The 26,158-nt window shown below is 53.6% G+C and overlaps 1 protein-coding gene across 1 annotated transcript; it reads right to left on the reverse strand.

Moving 5' to 3' along the window:
- Positions 1–299: 299 nt before the first annotated feature.
- Sart3 (spliceosome associated factor 3, U4/U6 recycling protein) lies at positions 300–26,109 on the reverse strand. Its single transcript, XM_037198607.1, is given in 21 exon segments — positions 300–1,090; positions 1,092–1,182; positions 2,660–2,838; positions 3,257–3,409; positions 3,804–4,255; positions 4,900–4,959; positions 4,962–5,070; positions 6,293–6,369; positions 7,069–7,181; positions 8,938–9,047; positions 10,030–10,088; positions 10,206–10,283; positions 11,335–11,442; positions 11,936–12,074; positions 13,682–13,837; positions 16,415–16,539; positions 16,961–17,066; positions 17,855–18,039; positions 19,824–19,928; positions 21,008–21,134; positions 24,804–26,109. Coding segments are annotated over 21 exon segments (2,931 nt in total). The 5' UTR covers positions 25,119–26,109; the 3' UTR covers positions 300–1,006.
- Positions 26,110–26,158: the final 49 nt, after the last annotated feature.

A 26,158-nucleotide genomic window follows, 5' to 3' on the forward strand; every position in this document is an offset into this window, starting at 1 on the left:
ACACACGCTCCCTAGTGTTTTCCTCCGAAGTCCTTTTACCGTGAGATATTTCCCCACGGCTCTCCCTGCCCCTGCTGAAAGGCTTTCCGAGCAGGGGCTGCAGGGCGCAAAGTGAGAAGTAAACTCTTCCAGCAGCGTCAGGGCCGCTACAACCAGGTCTGCGTCACTGCTGGATAGTAATCACACTGTCGCAGGACTGGACTCACGCAAGCTGTTAGCGCACTCCTTAGGAAAGCGGTGCATCCCTGTGGAACACACCCGCTCTAAGTGAACACAAACCCAGCAGCACTGTGCAAGGCTTTGGTAAGAGAGAACTTCACTTTAATAAACAAAGCTAAGTGGGGGACGACTTTGCGCTGGACACAGCATTTAGACACAAGGGTGGACAGAGGACACAGGTCTCCAGTCACCAGGCAAAGAAAATGGTCCACAGCAGTGGCACACGCATTCCTATATAAACAAATTCCGCAGACATTCCGCTTTGGGAACATAAAACAGTTGATGTGTCAATTACAAATACATAATAAAAAACTCGCGCCTCTTTGGACAAAAGCCCATCATCACGTGTTCTCTGCGATGGCCCCGCCCGCCCGCACTGTACTAGCCAGGCCATCCTGATGAGTGACAAGCATCTTCCACTGTATCTTTTTAGGTCTAAAGAGCGATGGGCACTCGTGCTGTGCAGGGCTTGGGGGGGTAGGGGGTTCGTAGAAAAGGGGCCAGAGGTGGTCAAAGTATCAGGACAAGTGGGCCTCAAAAGCTGAGTCCCTCCTTGTTCGACACTGAAGTCCCTGGGGACAGCCCGTAAAGCAGCTGGCCTCCGCCCTCAATGTGAGGGAATACTCCTCGCCGCCATGCTCAGTGTAGGCTCTTCCTTCTCGTCTCCATCAGAGGAGAATCTGGGAGGCAGGTGAGTGCCCAGCCCTCCTGTCTCCAGGGCCCACAGTGACCTGTCTGGCCAGCATGAAGGAGTAAGTAAGGCATTTCCCATCTCTCAGAGTCCTCTTCACTTCCTCAGAAGCAACTTCGCAAAATCAGCATTGGACATCTTAGGAGCCTCGGTGGTCATGGAAGCGGTGGCAGCCGGCCCCCACAGCAGGGCCGTTCTCGGCCTGAGGAGCAGCAGTGTGGCGCTGCAGAGCCCGAGGAAGAAGAGAAAGCTGGGTCCTTCCCTTCCCGCGCCTAGAAAGAGCAAACACCATGACCCTTTGGTTAGCAGATTCCATTGCCCCAGCTGGACTGCTGGGGGTATCAGCCAAGCCAGAAGATGGAAACGGGAAGAACCACGACTGGTCAGCGTGCATGCGGCTGAGCTCCACCCCCACACCAGGAAAAGCAAGCACGGGAACCACGAGACACCCTCTGCCAAGTCACAGAGGTGACAAGAGGCTGCCTCTGCGGGGTGACAGCTCCGCCGCAGACTGGCTGGCAGGCACGCGGTTCCAGTTCTGCTCCAAGCGTGGATTAGTGACAAAGACACCACGCACATGCGCTGCCCGCGCTCACCTCAGCTGGATGCCTGTGCTCCCAGCTCTGAGGAGGCGAAGGCCCTGTCTCAAAATTTTCTCAAAAGCTAAGACTGTAGCTGGCTACGTTTTTGTTAACTTGATACAAGCTAGAATCATCTGGGAAGAGGGAACGTTGATTGAGAAACTGCCTCCATCAAATGGGCCTGTGTGCACGTCAGTGGAGCTTTTTTTTTTTTTTAATTAATGTGGGAGGGCCCAGTTCCCTGGGGTGGTGCCATCCCAGGCAGGGAGGTGTCCCGGGTTATGTCAGAAAGCAGGCTAGGGCTGGAGAGAGAGCTCAGCAGTAAGAGCACAGGCCGTTCTTCCAGGACTGGGGTTTGAGTCCCAGCACCCACACAGTGGCTCACAACCACTTGTAAGTCCAGTTCTAATGCCCTCTCCTGGCCTCTACAGGTACTGCACACACATGGAGGGCAGACATTCGTGCAAGTGAAACACCCATATGCGTAAAAATAAATAAATACATCAATATTAAAAATGAAAGAAGGCAGGCAGGATGAGGGGTTAAGAGCACATCTTGGAGATGACCCAGGTAATTCCCAGCACCCATAAGGCAGCTAACCACCACCTGTAACTCCAGTTCCAGAGGATCTAATCCCCTTTTGGCCTCTGTGGGCACTGCACACATGTAGTGCACAGACGTATGAGCAGACGAGATGCGCATAACACAAAAAATGAATGTAAATAACAATAAAACTTTTTTAAGAAAGCAAGCTGAGCAAGGCCTGGCGTGAAAGCCAGTAAGCTTTCTGTGGCCCTCCACGGCCTCTGCCCCAGGTTCCTGTCTTGGCTTCCTGGTAATGGACTAACTCTAAGTGGTGAGCCGCATAAGCCTTTCTTCCCCATGGTTTTCATGGCAGCACCAGGAACCTAATAGCTGCTCTGCACGTTGAGGCCCTGGGCTCCATCCCAGTGCCCCAAGGAAAGGTGTGAACTGCAAACACCACACCATGCCACCAGGGCCGCTTCCCTTTAGAGACCTGCATGCACATCTTGGCCGGTGACACCAGAGATCACTCAGCAGCAGGTCCTGGCGTTTCCGACCTAACTCACTGACCTCCAGACATGACTCACCCCTGCCCCCAGCACTAGCCAGGACAGACCTGCACCAAACAGCAGTAGACACTTACGCTCCATACATCTGCCGGGGTACCATAGGGGTCCTCACTTCCGGCTTCTCTGGAACCTTCCGCTGAGGGGGATTACTGATTGCCACCTTAATGACATTCTCTTTAATGGTCATGCCATCCATCTTCATGACTGCCTGGGACGCCTGGGACTCGTTTTCATACTCCACATAGGCCAGACCCTGAAAGACAATTCACAGCTCGGTCAGATGTCAAGGACCTGATTTCCTTCAGGAGAGCAGCACCCATCGGCAGGGACCTCCCTAATGCCACCTCCTGGCTGCTGATTTACCCCCAGTCCAACCATTTGCCCTGTGGCTGTCACTGACTGGAAGCTCAAAAACCTCCGGGCTCGCCCCAAAGACAGAAACAGTGTAAGGCCAGCGAGGTGGAGAGACACAAATCCCAGACGGTCAGGATCCTCGGCCTCTTCTTCCACCACACTCCAACTCTCCAAGTGGGTAGAGTCGGGGCTTGAAAGATGACCCCAAATGTGTCACACGAAGGATCCAACAGAGCATAGAGAGGAGGAGGAGGACAGGGAAGCCCAGGCTGGCCACTCCTCAGCAACAGACCCAAAGTCTGCCCGCACCCACTGACCTTCGGCTTGCCAGCCCTGTTGGTAACCAGCCTGAGGTCCTTCACGGTGCCATGAGCCTTACAAATGTCCTCAAGTTCCTCTTTGGTGCAGGAGAAGGGCAGGCCCGAGATAAAGAGTTTGTGTTTCTCCAGGGTGGTGCTATATCTGAACACCTGCAAGAGAGGCAAAGTTCACGCACAGTTCAGGAAGGCACACGCCAGCGTACGTGCCCAGGAACTCACAGGCGTGTGTCCCAGCCAGCCGGACACTTGAGTAACAAAACCACTGGGCACATGACCTCTGTACAACGGCCAGAGTAACAGCCATGCACTGAGCACAGGTGGAGCCGCTCTTGCCATGCTCTTGAGCACCCGAAGGAAGCAGCCATCTTTCCACACACTAACTATATCCACCACCAAGTCAAGGAGGCTCCGAGTGGCCAAGCCTGGCAGACGGCTCCTCAACAAGCCTTGCGGCTGCCAGCACATGATCCTGTGTGAGCTCCAGGCACTAAGCACTGCCCATCTGGCAGCCCACCTTAAAGGCATCCTTTTTCCTAAAACATACCTTAAAATCGGGGTTTTTGCTCTTATCCACACATGGGGAGACAAACATTGGCCTTCCTTCCACATTCTTCCTGTCCAGCTCCAGGGCCTGACGGGCTGACTTCTCCTCTTTAAACTCCACGTAGCAGTAGCCCCTGAAGTCCCCACGGTTGCTGAAGACCGGCCTGATCTGGACCACCTCCCCGCAGGCCTCAAAGAGTGGCCTGAGCTTCACCTCTGGCTCGTCCATGCTGTAGGGCAAGTTGCTAACAAAGACCGTGACGCTGTCTTTACTGCTGTCGTGAGCCACCTTGGGCATGTCCAGCTTGAGGGAGGCTGCCTTCTCCTTCTGCTTGGAAGGAGGAGCAACGTCTATGGTCACACATCTCCCAGCCACTTCCGTGTCTTCCTGCGTGGCTGCAGCCACGGCAGAGGCCACACTATTCTCCAGGCGTCTGCGCTTGCAAGGCTGCTCTGCAGACATTCAAGAGAACAGAGGCAGTTAGCGAGTTACACATTCCTTCTGCACCAGCACGTCCAACACAAACGAACTGCCCCGCAAGGCAGGGACAGCCACCAGGCCCTCCATGTGCAGGCCCAATTTACACACCAGCAAAGGACTAGCTATGTAGTGAAAGCGAGAACATAAATCCCCACCCCACTGTCCAGTCACAACTGCACATACAGTCAGGAGTCCCAGAGTCCCTTAAAGTGACCCGGAAGAACAGACGCTGGAAGCAGTACGGAAGCCTGCAGGTGACAGACCACCCACACATCCTTTGTTGGTACAAAGGATGTCTCTAAAACTCTTTCAATACTGACAGAGCCTTCTGCATCCCAGCAGCAGACGTGGGCTGGACCTGGACAGCCTCTACCACTGCCTCAAGAAATGACACAGAGCAGCTACACAGAGCACTGATTTTCAATTGGGACTTGACCACAGACTCACTACTGAGAGACACGGAGATGGTGAACAGAGCTGCGAACTGGATGGTATGAATCCTGACTGTGCCAGGGCAGCACAGCGGTGACATCGGTGTGCTACTCTGAGGACATCAAGGCCACTCTTGGACATGTTCTATGGACCTGTGTGCGGGCCTCGGCTAAGTTGACCTTACCTTCCTCCTCCTCCTCGCCCCATTCTCTCTCATCCTCCTCGTCTGCCTTGCGTTTGTCTGCCCGCGGGTCTTTTTCTTCTTTTTCAGGGCTTTCTTCTCGGCCCTCACCTTCTTCCGCTGCTCAACCCTTTCTTCCTCCTGCTGCACAAGAGCGGCTTCCTTCTCTGCAGCCTAGGGAAGAGGGCAGGACGTCCCAGGTGCCGTTAGGCTGGCTGGCTTGTGAGGAGACAGGACCTTGAAGGAGATGGGGGTCGGGGGAACAGGGGCTCTCTTCATGCAACTCAGGAGCATTGGACATGGGAAGAGGAGACTCGTAACTCATATACTCTCAATATCCGCAATCCTGACACACCAAGCAACAGAAACCCATTCCTAAAGCTAGGGCCCTGCCCTGGGTTCATGTCTGCTGCTGGGACAGAATGCCCGACAAAAGCCACCTAGAGGAGAACGGTTTATCTGCGCTCACAGCTGCAGGCTGTTTACAGGTTTACTGTGGAGAGGCCGGGGAGGAACTCAAAGCAGCCAGCACCCTCCACAGATAGACAGAGAAGGAATATCCACGGGCCATGCTTAGCTCGCTCTTCATTTCATTTCAGAGCCCAGCCCATGAAATGATGCCACCCACATTCAGGGCGGGTCTTCCCACCCCCAACTTAGAAAATCCCTCCCAGGCCACAAGCAAGCCAGGTGCTCATGTTCTACTCATAGGCCTATTGTGGCTCCTTAAAAAAAAACCTCCAAGAATTTCATCCATATATACAACACATTTAGATCAAATTCCCCACCCCACCCCATTCCTCTCGGATCCTGGCCACCACACCTCCCTCAACTTCGTTCACTCACTCTTTCTTTCTGTTAAACCAGAGTCTAACTGGTACCACTGGTCTGTCTGCAGAAGCCATCCAGTGGAGGAGTGTGGCAATCTCTCCCAGGCTGCACTACACCCGAGAGGGAAACTGAGGCTCCTCCCCTCCCCAGTGGCCATCAAGTGCCAACAGCTCCCACGAGTGAGACCCAGGAGCCCCTCTGGGCTCTTGTGTTTGATCTAGTGCGGTCAGTTCTTGTTAAACTGGAAGTTCTAGGTGAATCTATAAGACGCAAGGGCTAAGTGTAAATACTGACCCAAACGGTTTAGTTAGCATCTTACGAAGGGGCAGGAGAGATGGCTCTATGGTTAAGAGCACCAGTTGCTCTTCCAGAGGACCCAGGTTCAATTCCCAGCGCCCATATGGCTGCTCACAACAGACACTCCAGTACCAGGGGATCTGACACTCTCTGGCCACTGTGGACACTGCCCACACAGGTGCAGACATTCACACAGACAAAACACCCACAGCAAACCACGGGGGGGGGGGGCAGTGCAGTCCCAAACCCTCGGGAAGATCACTGTCACCTTCATCCTCTGCTCATTCACACGAGCCAAGCGAGTTTCGGTTTTCTGAACGGCCACATCCCAATCTTCTAAGGTCCCTGGAGAGGAAGAAGAGCAGAGCCTGACGGTCACCTCTGGGCTGGGGCAGCGCTCCCCGACCCCGGCGATCCAGAGCAGACAGCTCCCATCACAGGAGCCGCAGCTGCTCCTCTTGAAGACAGTGCATGCCGTCAGACTCCAGTCTGTAATTCCAACAACCTTCTGGGTTGCTGTGTCCTCCTCCTTCCAAAGAGACTTTAAAACAAAAGCCGACTTTACAGGCTCTCAGGGGTAAAGATTAAAAAAACATTCCAAAGCAGAGTGCACATGAAACTCAAGAGTCGAGGGAGCTACTCCAGTGTGCCAGCGTCTCTGTTCTGGGTCTAATCTGCAGGTCTCAGGCTCACACCCTAATCCAGACAGGTGCCCATGGAGAAATCCACACTGTTTCCCCAAGTGCTACCGCTATGGCTTAGGGCCAACACCAAGGACCTAAAATTCCACAAGGGACCAAAGAACATGCTGAGCTGAGTCCTGCTTTCTGAGTGCTCATGCGGGATCCTCCCATCCAACGGCATCTGTGAGGGTCCCGTTTGGTTGTGGCGGGGAGGATGAGGTCAGCCAGAGGTGTGACTGCAGACTGGGGCTGCTGCAGAGGGCCCCCCCCCCAGGCAAGCAGCCGGTCTGTCCTTACAGACCAGACGCTTCCCCTGGCCAAAGGGCCACACTCTAAGCCAGAAGCAGAGGCTGGGTCCCACCTTCCGTCCTCTCCATGGTGAGCAACACTTCGCAGACATGCTCAGGGTAGTCACTGGTGCACTGGACAGCTCGGTGCAGCGCCTTCCGACAGTGCTGCGTGTCGCCGTGCGCCCTGAGCAGAGGACAAACGGCTGCCATTAGGGCCCACGGCAGAGAAAGTGGACGGGGTGCCTGCGGAGGCAGAAGAGCCCCGACTACAGGGGAGACGGCGGCTTTCAGAAACACCAGGGCATTTGCTCCCCTCCACACACCTCTGCAGGTGCAAGGGGAGACCCTTTTCTACACATGCTTCTCCTTGGAAATGCACCTCAGACAAGAGACTCTAGTCAGGCTTTCTGTGCAATGGGAGGGAACCAGGCATCAACTGAATGCACCGAGACCTAGCTGCTGAAGAAGTCTCTGCAGTCCACCAGAGGGCGCTGCACACCCACTAACATGTTAAGAGATGCTACTCACACTGGCATGTATGTATGTGTGTATGTATGTGTATGTATGTACTAGCATACTCAAAACCCTCAGAGCAGTGGTTCTTTGACTATGATCCACACACCCAAGACCTCAGGAGGTCTGCAGAGTCAGAACACTTCGCACGGAGTCTCCAAATGTTCTGAGGCTTTGCCAAGCGCTGGCGTTTGCATGGATCGTAGAAAAGCAATGGAGACTCAGCGCAAAGCAAGTACATGCCTCTAATGCTGTGCAACGCCAGCAAGTACACAGGAGCTCTGTGCACACTCAGAAGCTCTGTGCACACTCAGGAGCTCTGTGCACACTCAGGAGCTCTGTGCACACTCAGGAGCTCTGGGCACACTCAGGAGCTCTGGGCACACTCAGGAGCTTCGCTAGCTAAAAGGTTTTAAGCCAATTGTGATGGTGCACGCCTTTAATCCCAGCAGCTGGGGAGACAGAGCAGGTAGATCTCATGGGTTTGAGGCTAGCCTGGTCTACATAGTAAGACCCTGTCAAAGAAAAATAAAGTTGTTGTTGTTGTTTTTAATGCCAGACTGTGTCATCAAAGTATGTGAAGTTTGAAAAGTATAGAAATTTCTTTTTTTTAAGTGTATTTATGATTTAACATTTACGGATTTGTCATCTTTTAAATAATTTTTATTTCCAGTTACAGTAAAATCAGCATAACCCACATAGATGCTGTTGAAGTGTGAGTCGCTGGAAAAGCCTGACAAGCTTCTGTGGCGGCAGGGCAATGGGGACCGCGCTCTACCACACCCCTCTGTATGTGTTTGAACTACTGTAATCTGGGCACGTGTTTTCTAAATAGAAAAACTATTTTAAAAAGGAAAACGGTATCAGAAATGGTGGGGATTTTCAATAGGCACCGAATCAAACAGTGGTAAGACAGCCGTGGCGTAGCTCACACCTGCCATCTCGGCATGCACTTGAGGAGGCAGAGCAGGTGAATCACCATGAATTCAAGGCCAGCCTGGGCTATGCATAGTCTCAATCTTGGGAGGAAAAGAGAAAAGGAAGGTCATGTTCTCTGTCTTCCCACGGGGTGTAGTTTACTAAATTCAGTAATCTAGAGTGGTCACAGCCTGGACACACTACAAACACACCATCGAGGAGCCCCCCAAACCACTAAGTCTGGTCAGTGGCTCCTCGTTAATCTGATGCTTTGCTTGTGTCTTTTAGTCTTTGAACTTTCCTATACAAACTGTAATAAAAATAACCCCCCCCCCACACACACACACACACAAAAGTCCAATCACGCATGTTCAAAACTCAAAACAAAAACACAAAAAGCTTACAAGAACTTCATGGCTAGGGAGCCCACCCCACCCCTCAACCCTCCCCCCTCCCCCAGATACCCACAAAACACTGGTTCTCAAGAAATGCCTCAGAGCGCCGCTCACCTTTCCAGGTTGTAGTACTCCAGCCACATGTTGGCATACTTGGCGTTTCCTCTGGTCATGATGCTGTCCCAGAGCTCTCGAGCTTTCTGCATGTTGTTGCACAGACGAGCCTGAAATACGTTAGCAAGATCAGCTGCGACAAGCCCAGACCCTTCCTCTCACGGCAGCGTCCACACAGGCATGCCTGCAGCACTCCTTGCCCCGCGCCTGGGTCACACGAGCCCCCGCAAGCTCCAGCACTAGCAGGCCCGAGGCCGGCTGCCTCTCTGCAGCAGGGAGTCTAAAGGTCTGCACAGAGCTGTAGCTGGGCTGCAAGCTGCAGCACAGAGCGGCCTGGTGCCGCAGGAAAGACAAAAGGTCCCACTGTCAGCTCTTGCAGACGTGGCTGAGACGGGGCCGAGTTTACTTTTTACACAAACCTGACTACAGATGTCTGCCTGGAGAGCATTACAGAGGAAGACACTGACCCAGCCGCAAAGGCAGTGCAGACACTCCAGTCACGTGATTTGAACTAGTAACTTCACCTAAGCGGGGAGCCTGTTTCTCATCCTTCAAAGTTCAACAAGAATCTCACAGAATTACCCAACAAGGTTAGTTTCATTGACCCAACTCCCATCATGGAACAGGACTGGAGCTGCAATAGTCTATCTATCAGCTGATGAAGAGGGGCTCCTCACTCAGCTCGGGGTCCCTGGCTCAGGAATAGCATCCAACTGTGCCCTCTATTGCTCAAACCGTCCATCTTCTGGACGAGGTGAAAAGCTAAGTACGCAGACCGGCTCATTCACAGCACCTGCAGAGTGCTGGCGAACAGCAGGTACTCAGTACTCCCTCGAGCATCAGTGAGGGAAGGGCTGAGGAGGTGAAGGAGTCGACCCCCAGCATCCAGGCACTGTTGCTAAGCAGCTACTGGCTGAGAATGTCTACAGCAAGAAAACCAATCAGGCCCAGCAGGCCAGGTAAACACGAATCCTTCAGCACCGAGACCACACCCTCCTCAGACTCTGCCCCGGTTTTCATGAATGGCAAACAGAGCACTTAACCACAGCCGTCAAAGGAGGGCGTGACATACAGGTCTGTGAAGATGCTCACCTCAACCCGCGCCCAGCTCTGCATGATCACGCAACTTGGATCTCCGCTCTCGCTGAAACCTTCCAGAACGGAAAGGAACAGTTAGGACGGATGTAAAGGAAGTGCCCCTGGCCGGGACGAGGTTCGACAAGCAAGAACAGGGAAGGCAACTGGGCAGCCCGGAGCTGGCCACTTACGCTCCTCAACCTCCTGCTGCAGATACTCCAGAGCACGTGTGAACATGGACCGCAGCTCTTCCAGCTCCTTGCTAGAGTCTGTTGGAAAAGGCAGAGGAACTCCGTGAAGCCACGACAGCCGCCATTCGAAATCTCACAACCCGAGACCCAGTATGGACACAGGGACCTCAGTCACACTTCCTCTCACAACAATAAACACTGGGAAGGCGTGGTGGCAGTGAGAACACAGACACTGCCCGGCAGGGACAGGCGGGGGCACAGGGCCGTGTGGAACAGCATCTGGCACAGTGTACGATCTGGCATAGTTTAAGTCCACCACAGGCTTCTTCTCTAGTTGACCTCGGGGTGGCGCAGGGATCTGTGGACAACAATCTAAAAGAACACGGCAGTCTTACTGGGAAAAGACCTGGGGTTTGTGGTGGTGAGTGTCACTCCACAGAACTAGAATCAGCAGGGAGACGGCCCCCGGTGTGCCTGTGATGGATGATCTCGGTTACATTAACTGAAGTGGGAAGGCCCGCCCGCCCACTGTGGTCCTGGGCTGTGCGATGGACAGGGCACACGCAGCGTCTGCTTTCTCTGTCCTGTGACGGCTGCTCTAACCCCTCAGCCCTGACTCCCCTCGTGCCGGCCTGGGCCTCCACCCAGGGCTGCTTTTGTTAGAGCACGTATCACAGCCACAGCAGAGAAACGGAGACAGGCTTGGAAAGGTCAGACACAGAAAACAAGAGGCCGTGATGGCTGCCGGGACCCGCGTGAACACGGACTGTCATCCTCTTCACTCCGGTTCTGCTGAGGGACCGGCACAATCGTAAGGTTTTTGCCGTGCCAGCGTGAGGACCCGATCCCCAGCACCAAGTGGTGAGGAGATGCGTCCCACTGCTGCGGATGGGACAGGGGGGTCCCTGGTGCTCACCACCAACCAGCAAGCTGAAGCTCGGGCAACTCACGGGAGCCCGTCTCACAAATCAGTGGATGGCTCTGAGGAGCAGAACCCAAGGCTCATCTCTGACGTGCACGTGTGTGTACACACACATACACACACACACACACGCATGCACGCACGCACGCGGAGGGAGGTGGGGGGACGTGATGACAAAGTCCAGTTCTGAGGAGGCCCACACTCTACCTTGTCTGAAGTCCACCCTTCTCCTCAGGTAGTCCAGGTACACCTGCCAAATCTCCACATAGTCAGTGGCCTGGATGAAGCCGGCACTCAGAGCAGTCTCGAAGGTCGCTGCAGTGGAGAAAAACACAACATTCACTAGACAATCCAAAAAGAAATAAAGCCATCAAAACTCATAAATGTGTGCCTCATGCACTTATAAATGCACAGGCTGTAGATGTCCATCCACAGCACCACACACCGGGGAAGTACAGACACACTGTTTGCAGGGGACGCCCCTCCAGCACTGAGCTCTAGAAGGGACTCTTCCAGAGAGAGTTATAGAGTCCCAGTCATAAAAGACAGATCGTGACTTCTAAGAAACCCACTGAGTATGAGAGGCTAACGCGCTAAGAAGCCAAACAGCGTCTGTCAGGTACAAGGCAGGCCCTGGGGCGCTGGCTCAAGACTGTCACAGCTCTGGTCCTCACTTGGGACAAAAGGCTGGAGCTGCCGGGCATGGCGGTTCATGGGGTTCATCCCAGCAAGCCCAGGCTCCACAGGAGCTGCACAGGAAGAACATTCCAAAAAAAGAACTGAGACGTTCTCCAGACAAACATCCCACCAGAAATCATTTGATGGTCCACTCCGTGTCTCTCCATGGCCAGGAGGTACCGAGTCCACAGGGCGACTGTCCAGGGGCAGTTCCTCACAGCACGGCTGTGTACAGATAAAACCAAATCCTTTACTCTCAGCTGCCGATCCTGTGACAGAGAGCCAGAGTGAGGACAAAACTGCAGGCCTTCTCGGGGTGAAAGGCTGAGTGTGAACCCCACAGGCGCACCTTCCAGCCCTCGGGACCAGCTGCTGGCACTACTTTGGGAGGCTGTGACACTTTGGGGAGGCAGGCCCTAGCTGAGCAAGCGGTCAGTGGGAGAGGTGAGAGCCCTGAGGGTTACAGCTGGACTCAACCAAAGCCCACCCTGTATCTCTCTCCAATCCCTGAGTGAAACCATGCACCCAGCAGATGCCACCTCCAGAAGCACATCGGCACCCCCCACACCATCAAGGGCTGCTGCGCCCCTCAGCCGCTTCCCCTAAGCTGCTTCTGTCCGGCATTTGGTCATGGATGAGAAAAGTGACTAATGACATCAGTGAGACACCCCAGCACAGCCACCTGTTGAAGAGACCCCTTTAAAAGGTGAAGCAAGGAATGCACAAGGTGTGCCCTGTCGGCTCAGCACTCAGGAGGCTGTGCTGTGGATATAGTTAAAGCTGGGTTACATTCGTTTAGGCTGTGGATATTTGTTTAATGATGCAAAGATGCACTGCATTCTTTCACGTTGCATTTGTTCAACTCTGTGAAGCTGTGTTACTGTGCCTATCTAAAACACCTGATGGTCTAATAAAGAGCTGAACGGCCACACAGGGCCAACAGCGAGGCAGGAGAAAGGATAGGCGGGGCTGGCAGGCAGATAGGATTAAGTAGGAAGACAAGAGGGAGGATCGAGAAAAGGAGGAGAGGAGGAGGCCAGTGGCCAGCCACCCAGCCACCCAGGGAATAAGAAGGAAAGAAAGATATGTAGAATAAAGAAAGGCAAAACATAGATAAAGAGAAATGGGGTAATTTAAGTTAGAAAAGCTGGCTAGAAACAAGTCAAACTAAGGCCAGGCATTCATAAGCAAGAATAAGTCTGTGTATTTATTTGAGAGCTGGGTGGCAGGCCCCTAAAGAGTAGGGGAAAAAAAAAAAACTACAAGGCTGAGGCAGGAGAGTCACACATTTGAGGCCAGTTTGGGTTACATACTGAGACCTGTCTCAAAAAAAATGAAAACAACAATTAAAAGAATGCTGTGGCCTGGCTTCTTCAAGGAAGAAATCACCAGGAGCATGCAAGATGGGCAGGGCAGGGAGCTGGTAGTCCAAAATGGCCCACCAGACACAATCCTGATGTGTGGACTTCCGCCAACCCCTTCACTCAGGAAGGCACTTCCTGTACATGCTGAGGCAGCCGTAAAGAACAGCAGAGATGAGACAGTAACCATGCAGACCTCTGACTGCTGCTGAAGGCCAGCGGTGTGTATGGGGTGTGTACGGGGTGTGTATAGGCTTGCTTTAACCACCTCTTTCACATCTAACATTCTTCCATGATGAAATGCAGCTTGAAATGCTACTGCTGCAGTCCTCAGTAAGAAGACGGCAGACAGGTTCTCTTGGAGCTGTGTAAGTTTAAAGCAGCATCGAAAGCAAGGGGAAGGGGTCAAGGGGGACAGAAGGGGAAAAAGCAGAGGGGGCACCATGCTGCTCCGAGCCACCCCCTCCTAAGACGGCTCTGCCTTGACACACACAGAACTGGAGCACATATCTTACTAGGTACCGACTGTAGCGGATCCATAAGTCTGGGACCAGGCAGTTCTCCACCAGGGCACGCTCAAAGATCAACTGAATGCGAGCAGGATCCCCAATTTTCATCTCAAAATCAATGTACGCTTGGTATTCTGCCAGCCTTGGGGCCTCTGCTTGCAACTGGAACACAGGAAAATCACACTTGTTAAATCTAGATGCTTGACACTCTCAGAAAGCATCTTCAAATAGTTCAGCGTTGGCAAGAGCCGCTAACCCAAGATGAGAGCTCCTAACTGCCCACACCAGGACAGAGCTGTGACCTGTGAGCACTGGAAACCTCCACACCCGGCCCCGCCCCCAGGATCCAAATCCTTTTCTACAACCACTGCTGACCACAGACGACAGAACAGCACCCCTGCCTAGGACCACTGCTCACGTCCTTCCGGCGCGTGCAGTGAAAGGTTCACACTCCAAACACGTGTCAGGAGAACACGGGTGCAGGCCTAAGACGGGGGCCAGGCTGAGTGCTGCCAACCTGACACACAACACAGCCTCTGCACCCTCTCACCCCGTCTTCTCTTCCGCCACCCTTCTGCTGACGGCCACAGTGGAACAGACACACAAGTGCCCACACGCTGTTCAGATGAAGAAGAAAGGAGGACATGGCTCTGCACACCTGACTAGAGCGGCTCCAGTAGCCGGCCTGGCGCGAGGACGGACCCTGATGAAGCAGAAAGCCTGCTCGGGGTCAGGCCTCTGCTGACTGCAGCAAACTGATCCCTAAACGTTTGTAGGAGGCAGGTCTCAGAAAGCATCTTACATTCAGAGAAAGCGAAGCACAGGGAAGCTCAACACCCCGAGTCAGAGCTACTAAGTGCCAGAGCTCGGTTCAAAACCGGCGCAGGCCAACTCTCAGTGTGGCCTCTTCCTCTCTGTGCTCACAAAGATGCTGAAAACAGAACCGAGATGCCTAAGGCATCTCAAGAAAGACAGACAAGGCAGCCAGCCCCACCTAAGGAAATGAGATTGTGGGACAGCCAATCAAACCAATGGGAGATTAAAATCACAGATGGTGACAGACAGCTGAACTGCCTGTGACAACAGAAGACAAGAGAGATGTGTTCTGTTGACAAGAACAGCAAGCACATCAGTGCGACGCCACGGCCCGAGAAAGCAGCTGTCGAGAAGGAAAGCAGAGACGGCCTGTAGAGTCAAAACGGAGAAACCCTGCCGCCAGGGAATCCCAGAGACAGCACACTCAGCTTCAAGCCGCAAGGGTCCAGATACAGAGATAAGACTCCAAAGGAACGAGCAGCAAAGCAAAGAGCATGCAGAGCCTGTCTGAGACCGCGCAAACTGTAATGTCGTCTAGAGGGTCAAACCGAAGAGCAGGACAAGTCAGGAGAATGAGAGCACACACAAGGAGGTGTGGGGTAAGGGTCACCACATCAACACTGTTAACACGTGAGCGAACACGACAGATGAAGAAGAAAACCAATAACGAGAAGTGTCAATTGCGCTCTTGCACATCAGGAAGCACAACCAGAAAACGAAAGTCTTTAAGAAGAACCAACCGACAAGGACACCCAAAGCACTGTCTGTCTAAAGTTCTGAGACAGCGGCCGCCCAGGGCGATCACAGCCTCTCAGGAGACCTGCGGGTCCACATGCCAGGAGCTGGGAACTCCCTCAGCTGACCCGCAGATCCAGGCAATAGCAATCAACGTTCAACAGAACTGACAACAGGCGAGTGTGGGTCTGACGGACATGCCAACCGCTGAAGCAAGCCAAGCTCCTTTGGGAAACGGGCTCAGTGAAGAGTGCTCAACTGTCACTACCAAGACAGCAAAGCGGGCAGGCAGAGTCATGGCAAACCCGCAGTCTCTGTACTGCAGCGAGGGACACACTTGTCCTCGTCAGGACCACAAGTGGCTCTCCACAGACTCTGACCCTACTGCCCGCTCCCACTGGATGGAAACCCTCAGACTACAGCTTCACGATGAAATCAGCGCCACAAAGACAGCAGTTCAAAAGCAAAAAGATGCCAAGAGGAAGGATCAGAAGCCAGGTCTCCCCAGAAGCACTAAGAAAAAACAAAAAACTTCACAACTTCTAAAAGTGAAAAACCCCAACAGCCAAGGCACATGAGCAAACGCTCTGTCATTAGCAATCAAGGAAAACACAAAACTCCAACCCTAGCTTGTGGAACTGGTAGAGCTAGCTGAGGGTCCCTGTCACTGCTGGCAGGGTGCAGGCACCCAGGGACACCTGTAGCGTGACACTGTGACCTCTGACACACGCTAGAGAAACTCCTCCACGCACACAGACAACACTGCACCACTGTGCTGCACATACGGCCCCACAGGGCGGCCATGGCTGAACCGTTTATGACATAAGCTAAACCCACACACGCGGGAAAGAAACACGCCTAAGCCACCAGGCCAAGTTCAACGAGCAGGGTCAAGCGGTACACTCCAGGACGTACACCTGTCAAGGGGAGGGATTATCATAAAAAGTCATCAGCGATGGATTACCTCATGGGAGAGGGAGGAGGAGGCAATCGGAGAGGGCACATGGGAGACTCCTAGGGCACTGCAAGGCTCTATTTCTGAACCTGGGTGGTGGGTACAGGGATGTTCACTTTGTTAGGACATTTCTACACTCTAGACAGCACACAGTAAGACACACTTAAACAGACTGTTGAACGTGCAACTGCGGATGAGGGAGCTTGCAGGAAGGCCCGGAGCAGAGCACTCACCAGCGCCTCCTCAAAGGGCTTGTATTTCTCCAGCTGCTCCAGGGCTTTCTGGTAGTTCTGAAGGACGGACTCCGGGATGGGCTCTTCTGACCACTCTTCATACTCGGCAAAGGTGGCCTCCATATCTAGTGGAAGATGGAGTCAGCCCATGGGTTGTGCCACTGAGTTTTATCAACACAAAAGAAGCCAGGAGACTGACGCCACCCAGCCTTCCCACATCTGTGCCCACGACAGCTCTCACTGGTCAGCTTCCCAGTTCTGTGGAGCCCACTGACATGCAGAGACAGACCAGCAGCGGGACTCTTGGCCAACAGTGACCTTTTCCAACTGTGTCTTCAGAGTAGGAAGACACGGCAGCTGAGCTCCAGGGAACAGGCTCTCTCCCCTGCCTCTGCCCCTCCTACGTCTCAGCACTAACAACTCCTAACAGACTTCTCCAGTCAGAAGGAGAGTGACACTCCTGCCCGCCCCGCAGGACCCCGGGGAAGGACATGGACAACGGCACTAGCCAAGCAGAGGGTCTACTGACGTGTCTGCTTCTCTTACCGTACAGCGGGATCGCCAGCTGTCGCCGGAAGAGGCTGTGGACTTTCTCCAGCTGTGAATCAAAGGTTTGTTCCCAGTCAGAAGGGGAAAGGAAGGCAGCTATGGGCTAGAGAAGCAAATCGGTGGTAAAGGACAGGGTTGGCTCCTTCTACTTCAGAAAGACATTCCAAACTAAGAGCCTATGATGTCCTAGACAGGAGGTGTCCTCCATACTGTTGCCTCTAAGGGCTCATGGCAAAAAGGGAAAAGGGAATACAAGGAACCCGGGGGCCAGTGAGATGGCTCAGCAGGTCAAGGGTGCTTGCCACCAAGCCTGACAACCTGAGTTTAAGCCCTACGTCAACAAGGTAGAAGGAGAACACCAACTCCCCCAAGTTGTCCTCTGATCCCCACGTGCAGCTGTGGCACACACACCACACATACACACAAGAAAAATGCAACAAAAAATTTAAATACAAATCTTAAAAAAAAAAAAAAAAGTCCAAATGACTACAAGGTACAGAGCCTAAGTATCACAAGGCAAAACACTTAGGGGTCACAGCCTTGGGGACCTGCTGCCGTCACAAAAGAAGGCTGGGAAAAGACAGGGTAGCAGGCTCCATGACTCCGGGGGAAGCAGTGTGGTAAAGCCACAGCAGAGACAAAATGCCGGAGGGTTTGGAAAGCCAGGCATGGTAGGGAGGCTGAGGCAGCAGGTGCTGTGTCCGGGGCCAGCCTGGACCTGTGTCCAGAGATAGTCTGGGAACAGGGTCGAGACCAGAGGGAACAGACAGAGCACAGGCTCGGGCTTCACTCCACGCTCCCTGTCACTATGGGTTAACTGTTAGACTCTTGGACGTCATTTCAAAGTAATAATACTTCCTACAAGCTTAGGTCAGAGACCTGGGCACTCACCCGAGCAGCTTCCACAATGGCACTTTCAAACTCTCGGTAAGCCTCCCAGATGGCCAGGCCTTTTGTCATGTGTAAGCCAACAGATGACAGGGCCCTTTCAAACACAGAGCGAACCTTCTCGAGGCCACCTTTCTGACCAATGCCTCCAACTGAGTACTGGCCATACTCTAGCCAAATGTTCGGACCTAGAAAGGAGAAGCAATCTGTAAGTTCAGGTCATAGTATGCCCAGCGTCGCCCTAGTGCTAACAAAACACATGCCCCCACCAAAACGTGCTCATCTGTGCAAAGAAGAACGCTGCCAACAAGCACCCCAGTTTCCCACGAGCTGCACTCTCAGAAGAGCTGTCTCGTCCCACTGCAGCACAGAGATCTGGCTGCACAGACAGACAGCACACCAGGGACGACATGTAATGAGTTAAAACAGAAGGGGGGAGCAGGGAACCACGCAAAGAGACAGACAGATGTGTGTGTGTGTGTGTGTGTGTGTGTGTGTGTGTGTGTGTGTGTGTGTAACGTATTTCAATGATTGCAGTTATAAATCTGAAATAAAAATATCAGATCGCCCTGGTGCGCAGCTTTTCAGCCTCAGAGCGAGCAGCGGATCTTGTGATTCGAGAGCTGGATACAGGAGTCCAGAAAGGCAAAGCTACACAGAGAAACCCTGTCTTGAAAAAAAAAAAAAAAAAAAACTATCAGATCCTAAGCTTTTCTGCTGACCGTAGTCTTGCAAGTCTTCAGGCAAAAGGAAAGAATAAAACCAAAGGCATCAACCTGCTTAGAAATCATTTTTGTGTGATCTTCCCCTACTACCTTACCTGCCCTTGAACTCGCTGTGAGACCTCCCTCTCTCCCTCCCTCCCTCCCTCCCACACGTGGAGTCTGATACCAACATCTCCCTCACAGAGTGGCACATCTGTGACAAGCCATGGGCCCGCCTTAATGGGCGTGGTGGGGACAGCTGTGATCCCAGTATGGAGAGGCAGGGCAAGAGCACAGGGAGGCAAGGAGAGGCAGAGGCAGGCAGAGCACAAGGACGAGGGCCCCGGCCACAGCCTGTGAGCACGGCCATTCTTTCCTTGTCGGCTCGGAGCTGGGACCCAAAAACTGTCCTCATGGGTTTTGGTTTTGTTTTGAGACAACATCTCATGTGTCCCAGGAGAGCCTCCATCTCACTACGTACCCTAGGCTACCCTTCATCCACCTGCCTCCACCTCCTGAGTGCTGGGTTGACAGGAGAACATCCCCATTCAGCTTTCTTACAGTAATTTTAATGTTCTTCTCAAACATATGTCGTCTAAAACTGGTAAGAGGCTGTGCAAAGCCGATAGTTCAGAATTACTTTGGTTTTTGAGGTGGCGTCTCACTCTGTAACTCAAGCTGCCCTTGAACTCACTGCGTAGCCCAGGCTGGTTTGGAACTCAACGACAAGGATGTGGTGTAAGGATGTGGTGTAAGGATGTGGTGTAAGGATATGGTGACGCACACCTGTACGCCGTGATGGGTTGGAACTCAGATGACATGTGATGGGGTGGTGACAGGCTCCTGGACAGCACACTGGGAAGCTGAAGCAGGGCCGGCCTGAGCTGTATGACGACAGCTTGTCTCAAAGCAAGGACAACAAAAAGGACACAGAGGGACAGACACCCAAGCCTTAGGAGGTAGAAGCAGGAGGGTCCCAAACGGAAGGCTAGCCTGGGCTACAGAGTGAGAGTCTGTGTCAGTCAAGAGATCCGAGCTAAACTTGAAGTGCCTGAAATCCCGTGTAAGCCCTCCCTGCCGGAGGGATGCTGAGGGAGGGAGGCTTCACTCTTCTCCTGCCCATAGTTCTCCACGTGTCTCAAGCCCAAATAACCTCTACTGAACACTAAGACATGATACAGGAAATGGAGCTCTGACTTCCTGGCAGCATTTCAAATGCAGCACAAGGCAGGAGAGATTACCCAGCAGCCCCAGGGCCCGGCACTCACAGATGTAGTCCTTCACGGCTCTCTCGAAGAGCTCGTACACGTGCTCTCGGTCCAGGCCGTCCATGGCCATGCTGATCTCATCGTGCAGCCACTCCAGCCAGAGCTCTAGAGATGACAGCAAACCTCAGCACACCCTTTCGCCTGCTCCCACAGGTTCCCAGAGACCCAGATCTTAAAGCCCGACAGGGCACACGGACTGTGAGCTTCCAGACACAGAGGCCACTGCAGCCGTCGCACGCCAGGCATCCCCACTTTGCAAAGCCCTTGCACATGTCCCCATTCAAACTTTATGTCCATCGTGTAAGACACCGAGTGATGACATGTATCTGACGACTTAGAGTCAGCTGGCCTGTGACACACCTGTCCACAGGAGTGGACCCTGCTGTCATGTTCCAGGGAAGAAGCATTGCTACCCTAGGCTAACCGTGGGAAACTGCTTCGTCTGCTACTGAGAAGCTGCATTAGAAACATACACCGCGGCCTCTCTTGGCAGCTTCCTGAGCTCTGCTTTGTGAGACGGGACAGAGACTACCCCAAGGCCGGGGTTTCTGAGCTGAAAGGTCAGGCGCAAATATGAACCAAGACCCAGCCACAAAGTTGCGCACTACAAGCAAGTTTCTCAGATCCAAATGTGTGGGAGTGAACAAAATGTACAATTACTGTACAAAAGGAAACGTCTGCATTTAAACTATTTAAGTTTGGAGGCTGCAAAGATGGCTCCGTGGTTAAGAGCACTGGATGCCCTTCCACAGGACCCAGGTTTGAGTCCCAGCACCCACATAGTGGCTTACAACCGTTTATAACTGCAGTTCCAGGGAATCTGGCGCCCTCTTCTGGCTTCTGTGTGCACCAGGTCCACACATACATGCATGCAGACAAAAGCACCACATACATGAAGATTTTTAAAAGAGATTTAAATCTATAAATTTACAATTCCATGGCACTATGCGCATAGACTAAGTATACACTTGTGGAATGGGAAAGAGACCACAGGGAAGTTAAAGTACGTTAAAGAAAATGTTTCTCATAGTACTGGGGTAAGAAACCAGTATTCCACGTGTGAATCTGTGTGATCAGACCACGTTCTGCAGAACAGTCTGAGACAATGAAAAAGTGAGAAGCAGCCAGCTTCCCTTGATCTCCTTTACCTCAACCCCGCGCCCTCCCGGGAGTGGCGGCCTTACCTTCAGTCAAGGGGAAGAGCTCGCTCATCTTCTGGCGGGCCATCCTCACTTTGTTGAGCTCTCCTTCCAGGCGCAGCAACCTGATCAGCTCCACGTGGCAGTTGTAGTCAAAGCCATTGATGGACAGCTAAGAGGACAGTCAGCATCTGTCACCTCCAGTAACAACAGACCACCTGCCCCAAACAGCACTGGTGTCTCCCTGGGAGGCCACTGAGTAAGCAAAGCAAAGCAGCCCCTGGCCCCCCACACAGAAGACAGGGTGAGGGGTGCTCCATCCTAACAGGAAGATCCCCCCACCCCACCCCACGCCCGGGGCCCTCTCTAATGAGACAAAGAGCGCCATCCCTAGGAAGTCGCCAGTGTCCTCCTCAGCCTCAGCTCTCCATCTATAAGGGGGGGGGGGCACTGCTAGTCTCCAGCCCACAGAACTCACAGGGATTTCTAAATGGCAGCTGTGCCGTAGGAATCCTTTCATTTTACTGAACAAGTAAGGATAGCAAGAGGTTGGTGGGAGACCCATCATAATATGACTGTAGCCACCAACTCTGGCACACATCCCAAACCTACAAACCAGGCTGGCCTCGAACTCACAGAGCTCCACCTGCCTCTGCCTCCCAAGGGCTGGGATTAAAGACTCACACCACCACTGCCCCAGCCTGGGCTGACTCTTAACTGACACTGCCATGTTCATCATGTTTTATTTTTAATATTTTCTTGAACTATGTATGCTGGGAACCAAGCTCAGGTCCTCTGCCAGGTGCTCTCACCACTGAGCCACCTCTCCAGTCTCAGGTTTTGAGAAGGGCTGGTGGTGCGTTCTGGTTAGCCCTGGCCACTGGCCTCCTATATGGAGTGCAGACCTTGCTGTGACTGGAGACTCACAACCAGCTGCACTTGGTGCGGTCCTGGCCCAGCCTGCCTGCTGTTAGGTGCATACAGGCTCATTTTACACCTGAACCTTTTCCAGCTAAAGGTTGGCAATGTTTTAGCTCTTATACATCCACAGAAGGGGAGTACTGAAAAGAGGGCACAGAGACAGCTGAGCACAGAGGAGCACAGTCTCCTCGGAAAGTCACGTAAGGAAGACACAGACAGTGCAGACATCCGGCCCCAAGACAGTAACCACAGAGGGAATGGGAAGGACGCAGTTCACTCAACGGCACAGCCCACAGCCGGGAGCTGAGTCAGCTCAGCGGAAGACGTACACACCGGGCACCACCGCGAGTCGGCCAGTGCAATCCCGGCACTGAAGGGCAGATCGGCAAGACTGAGCTCACCGCCAGCCGTGGCTGCTTTGAGAAATCCTGTTTCAAGGAGAAAGCAGTTGCTCAGATGTGGTAGTGCATGTCTTTAATCCCAGCACTCAGGCAGAGCCAGGAAAACCTCTGAAGCTAGCCTGATCTACAGTGAGTTCTAGGTCAGTCGTGTCTACACAAGAGATCCCATCTCACAAAAGGAAAAGAAAAAAATGACAAGACACTTTCCTGAGGTCACATGGACAGCAAACAAGACAACTGAGCGAGTGTTTAACACCCTCAGCCAGCAAGGACACCCACACTGCAACCAGTGTCAGCAAGGCTGACAGACGCCATCTAAGGTCTGTTAGCAAAGTGTCTGGACACTCCCACCTCCCTTAGCTGTATACAGGCAACAGCCAAGCTTCTCAGCCTCTGCCTCCATGCCAGTCAGCACTCGGTCGTCCCCAAAGGATGAAGGAGAACACTGTCACCCTGCATGGGAGTGCTCGTGCAGTGTTCTTCCTAGCCCTCCAAACTGCTAACAGCCAGTGTCCTTGTGGTACAAGGCTAAGCCAGAATGGAACACCCACATCCTGCCTACTGCCCAGCAAAGGAAGGGACCGATGCACCCTGTGCCGGCGAGCACATTCTTGAAGTGGAAAGGTGATGTTGAGACAAAAAAAAAAAAAAAAAAAAAAAAATCAGTGTCATTTTCCTCTTAGCAGATAAGGGGAAAACAGTGATGCAGAAAAGCCATCTTATAAAACCACCCAACCATGATCTGAAATTTTTAATTAGCAAAACAAGACCAGAGAGACACAGCCTAGCCTGTGATCCTGCTCCCCAGTGATCCCTAGTAGACATGCACCCAGAACCTTCTAAAATCACATGGAGATGCCCACAAGTGAATGCTAGTCAACCAACCTTGGCTCAAACAGCCAAGCAAAGAAATTAGTGACCTAAGGGGAGAGAAGGTGACAGCTACACACAGGCCGGGGCTGCACAGTACACCAAGACTAACCTCCAGATCCTGAGAAACAGCGAGCGAGCGGGATTAGCAAGAGACAGGTGTCTCTGTGCAGTTTTGATGCCTGTCCTGGAACTCACTCTGTAAACCAGGCTGGCCTCGAACTCACAGAGATCCTCCTGCCTCTGCCTCCCGAGTGCTGGGAGTGTGCCACCACTGCCCAGCTCCAGCTGACAAATTTGAAATCAGAAATGTTATGTGATATTTCGAATGGGTTCTGACAAAGCTTGCTTGGAGTCAGAGGGCAGGGCTAGCCACTAACTGACCATGGAGGTTTGGAGGACTGTAGACCGATGAGACAGGAAGTAGTTAGGCGGGCTGAGAAAGGATCTTGGTCCTTTTGAACTGAGGAACTAAAGAGGCAGAAAGCAGCTGGCAGCTGCTCCAGGTTCTCTGATCTTTCAGGTTCTTACCTCAATAGTTGACTCCCGATTTTTTAATTGATAAATATTAATTAAATTAACACTTCACAGAAAGTCTGGAAATAGCACTGCAGTATGCTGGCACAGCACAACCCAAACTGCAGAATGCCAAGACACCCGTCTCCTGAGAGACTGCGTGACCGCGGGGCAGATGTCTGCAACACTCCTGAGGTACTAATGTCGCCGTCAATAAAGCTTATGTGCCATATGTGCTACGTTCCTGGATTCCAGAGCTGTGGTGGCGCACATATTTTAATACCAGCACTCGGGAGGCAGAGGCAGAAGGATCTCTCTGAGTTCCAGGACAGCCAAGGCTATTTTAGAGAGATCCTAACTCAAAAAAGAACGTTTTAAAAGAAGAAAAAAAAAAAAATTTTAGTCAAGCATGGTGGTGCACGCCTTTAATCCCAACACTTTGGAACCAGAGGCAGGAGAATCTCTGAGTTTACAAAGCCAGTTCCAGGACAGCCAGGGCTACACAGAGAAACCCTGTCTTGGAAAACCCCCTCCCCCCCCACACACACACACTTGTGTTAGGTAACAAACATCAGTGCTAAGAAATAACTAAAGGAAAATTAAGTTTTCCTGCGACTATCAGACCGTTAACACCATTTGGTTAGGAGTGGCCGTCCTGGCTGGAGAGATGGCTCAGCACTGTCAAGGCGCTAGCAGCCAAACCTGATGACCAGAGTTCAATCTCCGGAGCCCACAGGGTTAAGAGACAACCTTGTGTGTGCATGCATACAAACACAAATTTCAAGTATTAAAAAGAGCCGACGTCCTGGACTCGGCTTAAAACAAGAAAACACTTCCAATCAAGTGTTGTTGCCTTGCGCCAAGAGCCCTTTTTTCACGGGCCTCAGTTTCCTCACAGTGAAACTGGACTACGACTGCTTCCCTCCCAGCCTGGGGGGAAGAATTCAACTGGAAGGCATCAGCAAAAAACACGGGCCACGCAGAGCCCGGAACGCAGGGAGACGCGACGGGTGCGGGCGCGCTGGCGACCTCAGAGGTCTCGATACGGCGGAGCACCAAGGGGGCGGGCCAGGCCCGGGGACCCCGGGGACGGAACCGCCCGCCGCCCGCCGCCCGCCCCCGCGGCGCCCCACCTGCTCCTCCAGGCGCTCGATCTCCAGCTGGTTCTTCTCCTCCTCCTCGTCGTACTCCCACTCGTCCTCCCCGGGGGAGCTCTCGGCGGAGGAAGCCATGGCGTCCTCCTCATCCCCGTCACTGTCGCTCACGCCTTCCTGCTGCAGCTCCCACCCCGGCCCCGTGGCCTTGGCCGCGTCCACGGCCACGGCGCGGGGCAGCACCTTCCTCTCGGCGCGGGCCGCCTTCGCGTCATCCTCTTCCCCCTCGGCCTCGGGCACGGCCCGGGGCTCAACCTCCGGCTCGGACGCAGAGGATGCGGCCGCGGTCGCCATCTTGCGCAGCCTGCGGCTCTCGGGTCTTCCCTCGCCCGCCGAAGCCCGGCGAGCGTCGGGCTGTCCGTGGCGTGCGCCTGATGAAAACTCCGCTTAGTCACGACCTGAGGCGGCACGGAGGGCCTCGGGACGCGGGGAACCCGTCAAATGCCCACCGCGGACAGTGTCTTTATATTTCTCTGGAAGCCGCTGCCGGGCGAAAAAGGCTCCTTAGCGTAACGTGTGTTCCGTTACCACCGTGAACAGTCGCTGGGTCTTCGAACCGGACGTGGCGGCCATGGCGGAAGTCGTGCGAGCGTGATGTCTGCGGTTAAGGTCGAGACGCCATCTTAAGAAGGTCAAAGCCGTTCTTGGGCTCAAGAAACGCCTCCTGCAACGCTCCGCCAGCTCCAGTGCGCGCTGGTTTCCCAGCAACCGGGCCTCGGGCGCAGGCAAAACTCCAGGCCCTCGGCGATCGGATCGAACGCACCATTCATGAGACAATTCCGTCTCCCGAAGATCAGCGCTCCCTCCCCTTCGGTCGCGTCTGGGGCCTTGCGGCCGTTAATCGCGTGGATCGGGTGACTTTTACCGGTTCACAGCCGGCATGAGGAGTACGCCACAATAAAGTGCTGCTCGGGAATGCCGTGCACTGGCCGCAAAACCGAACGTTCCGCGCCCAGGCGCGGTGTGTGTGTTCCCGTCTTACACTTGGCCCTCGCGGGGGTAGAAAAGCACTCGAGTTTTTCCTCTTTCCTTTGCCTTTCCCCTTTTTGCAACCTCGTCTGCAAGGTTGACGGGCACCGTGTCCGTGTTGCTCCCCCGGGCCCCCCGGCGGCTGGGTAGTGACACCTAGTGAACACCGTGTGTCGGACCCACGGACTGGAGACGAGAGTCCGCTTCCGGAACCACACAGCCAGCACAGGGCGTCTCCCGGGGACGCCTGCGTCCGGGCGCCAGTCAGGCCCCGCGCCCCCCGCACACCCCGGACCCAGCACCCGCGGCCGCACCGCAGCCGCCGCGCCCACGGCTTCAGACCTTCCCGCCCTGCGCCCGTCCCC

This window comes from Peromyscus leucopus, chromosome 23 (assembly GCF_004664715.2).
Source record: "Peromyscus leucopus breed LL Stock chromosome 23, UCI_PerLeu_2.1, whole genome shotgun sequence".
NCBI classification, from domain to species: Eukaryota; Metazoa; Chordata; class Mammalia; order Rodentia; family Cricetidae; genus Peromyscus; species Peromyscus leucopus.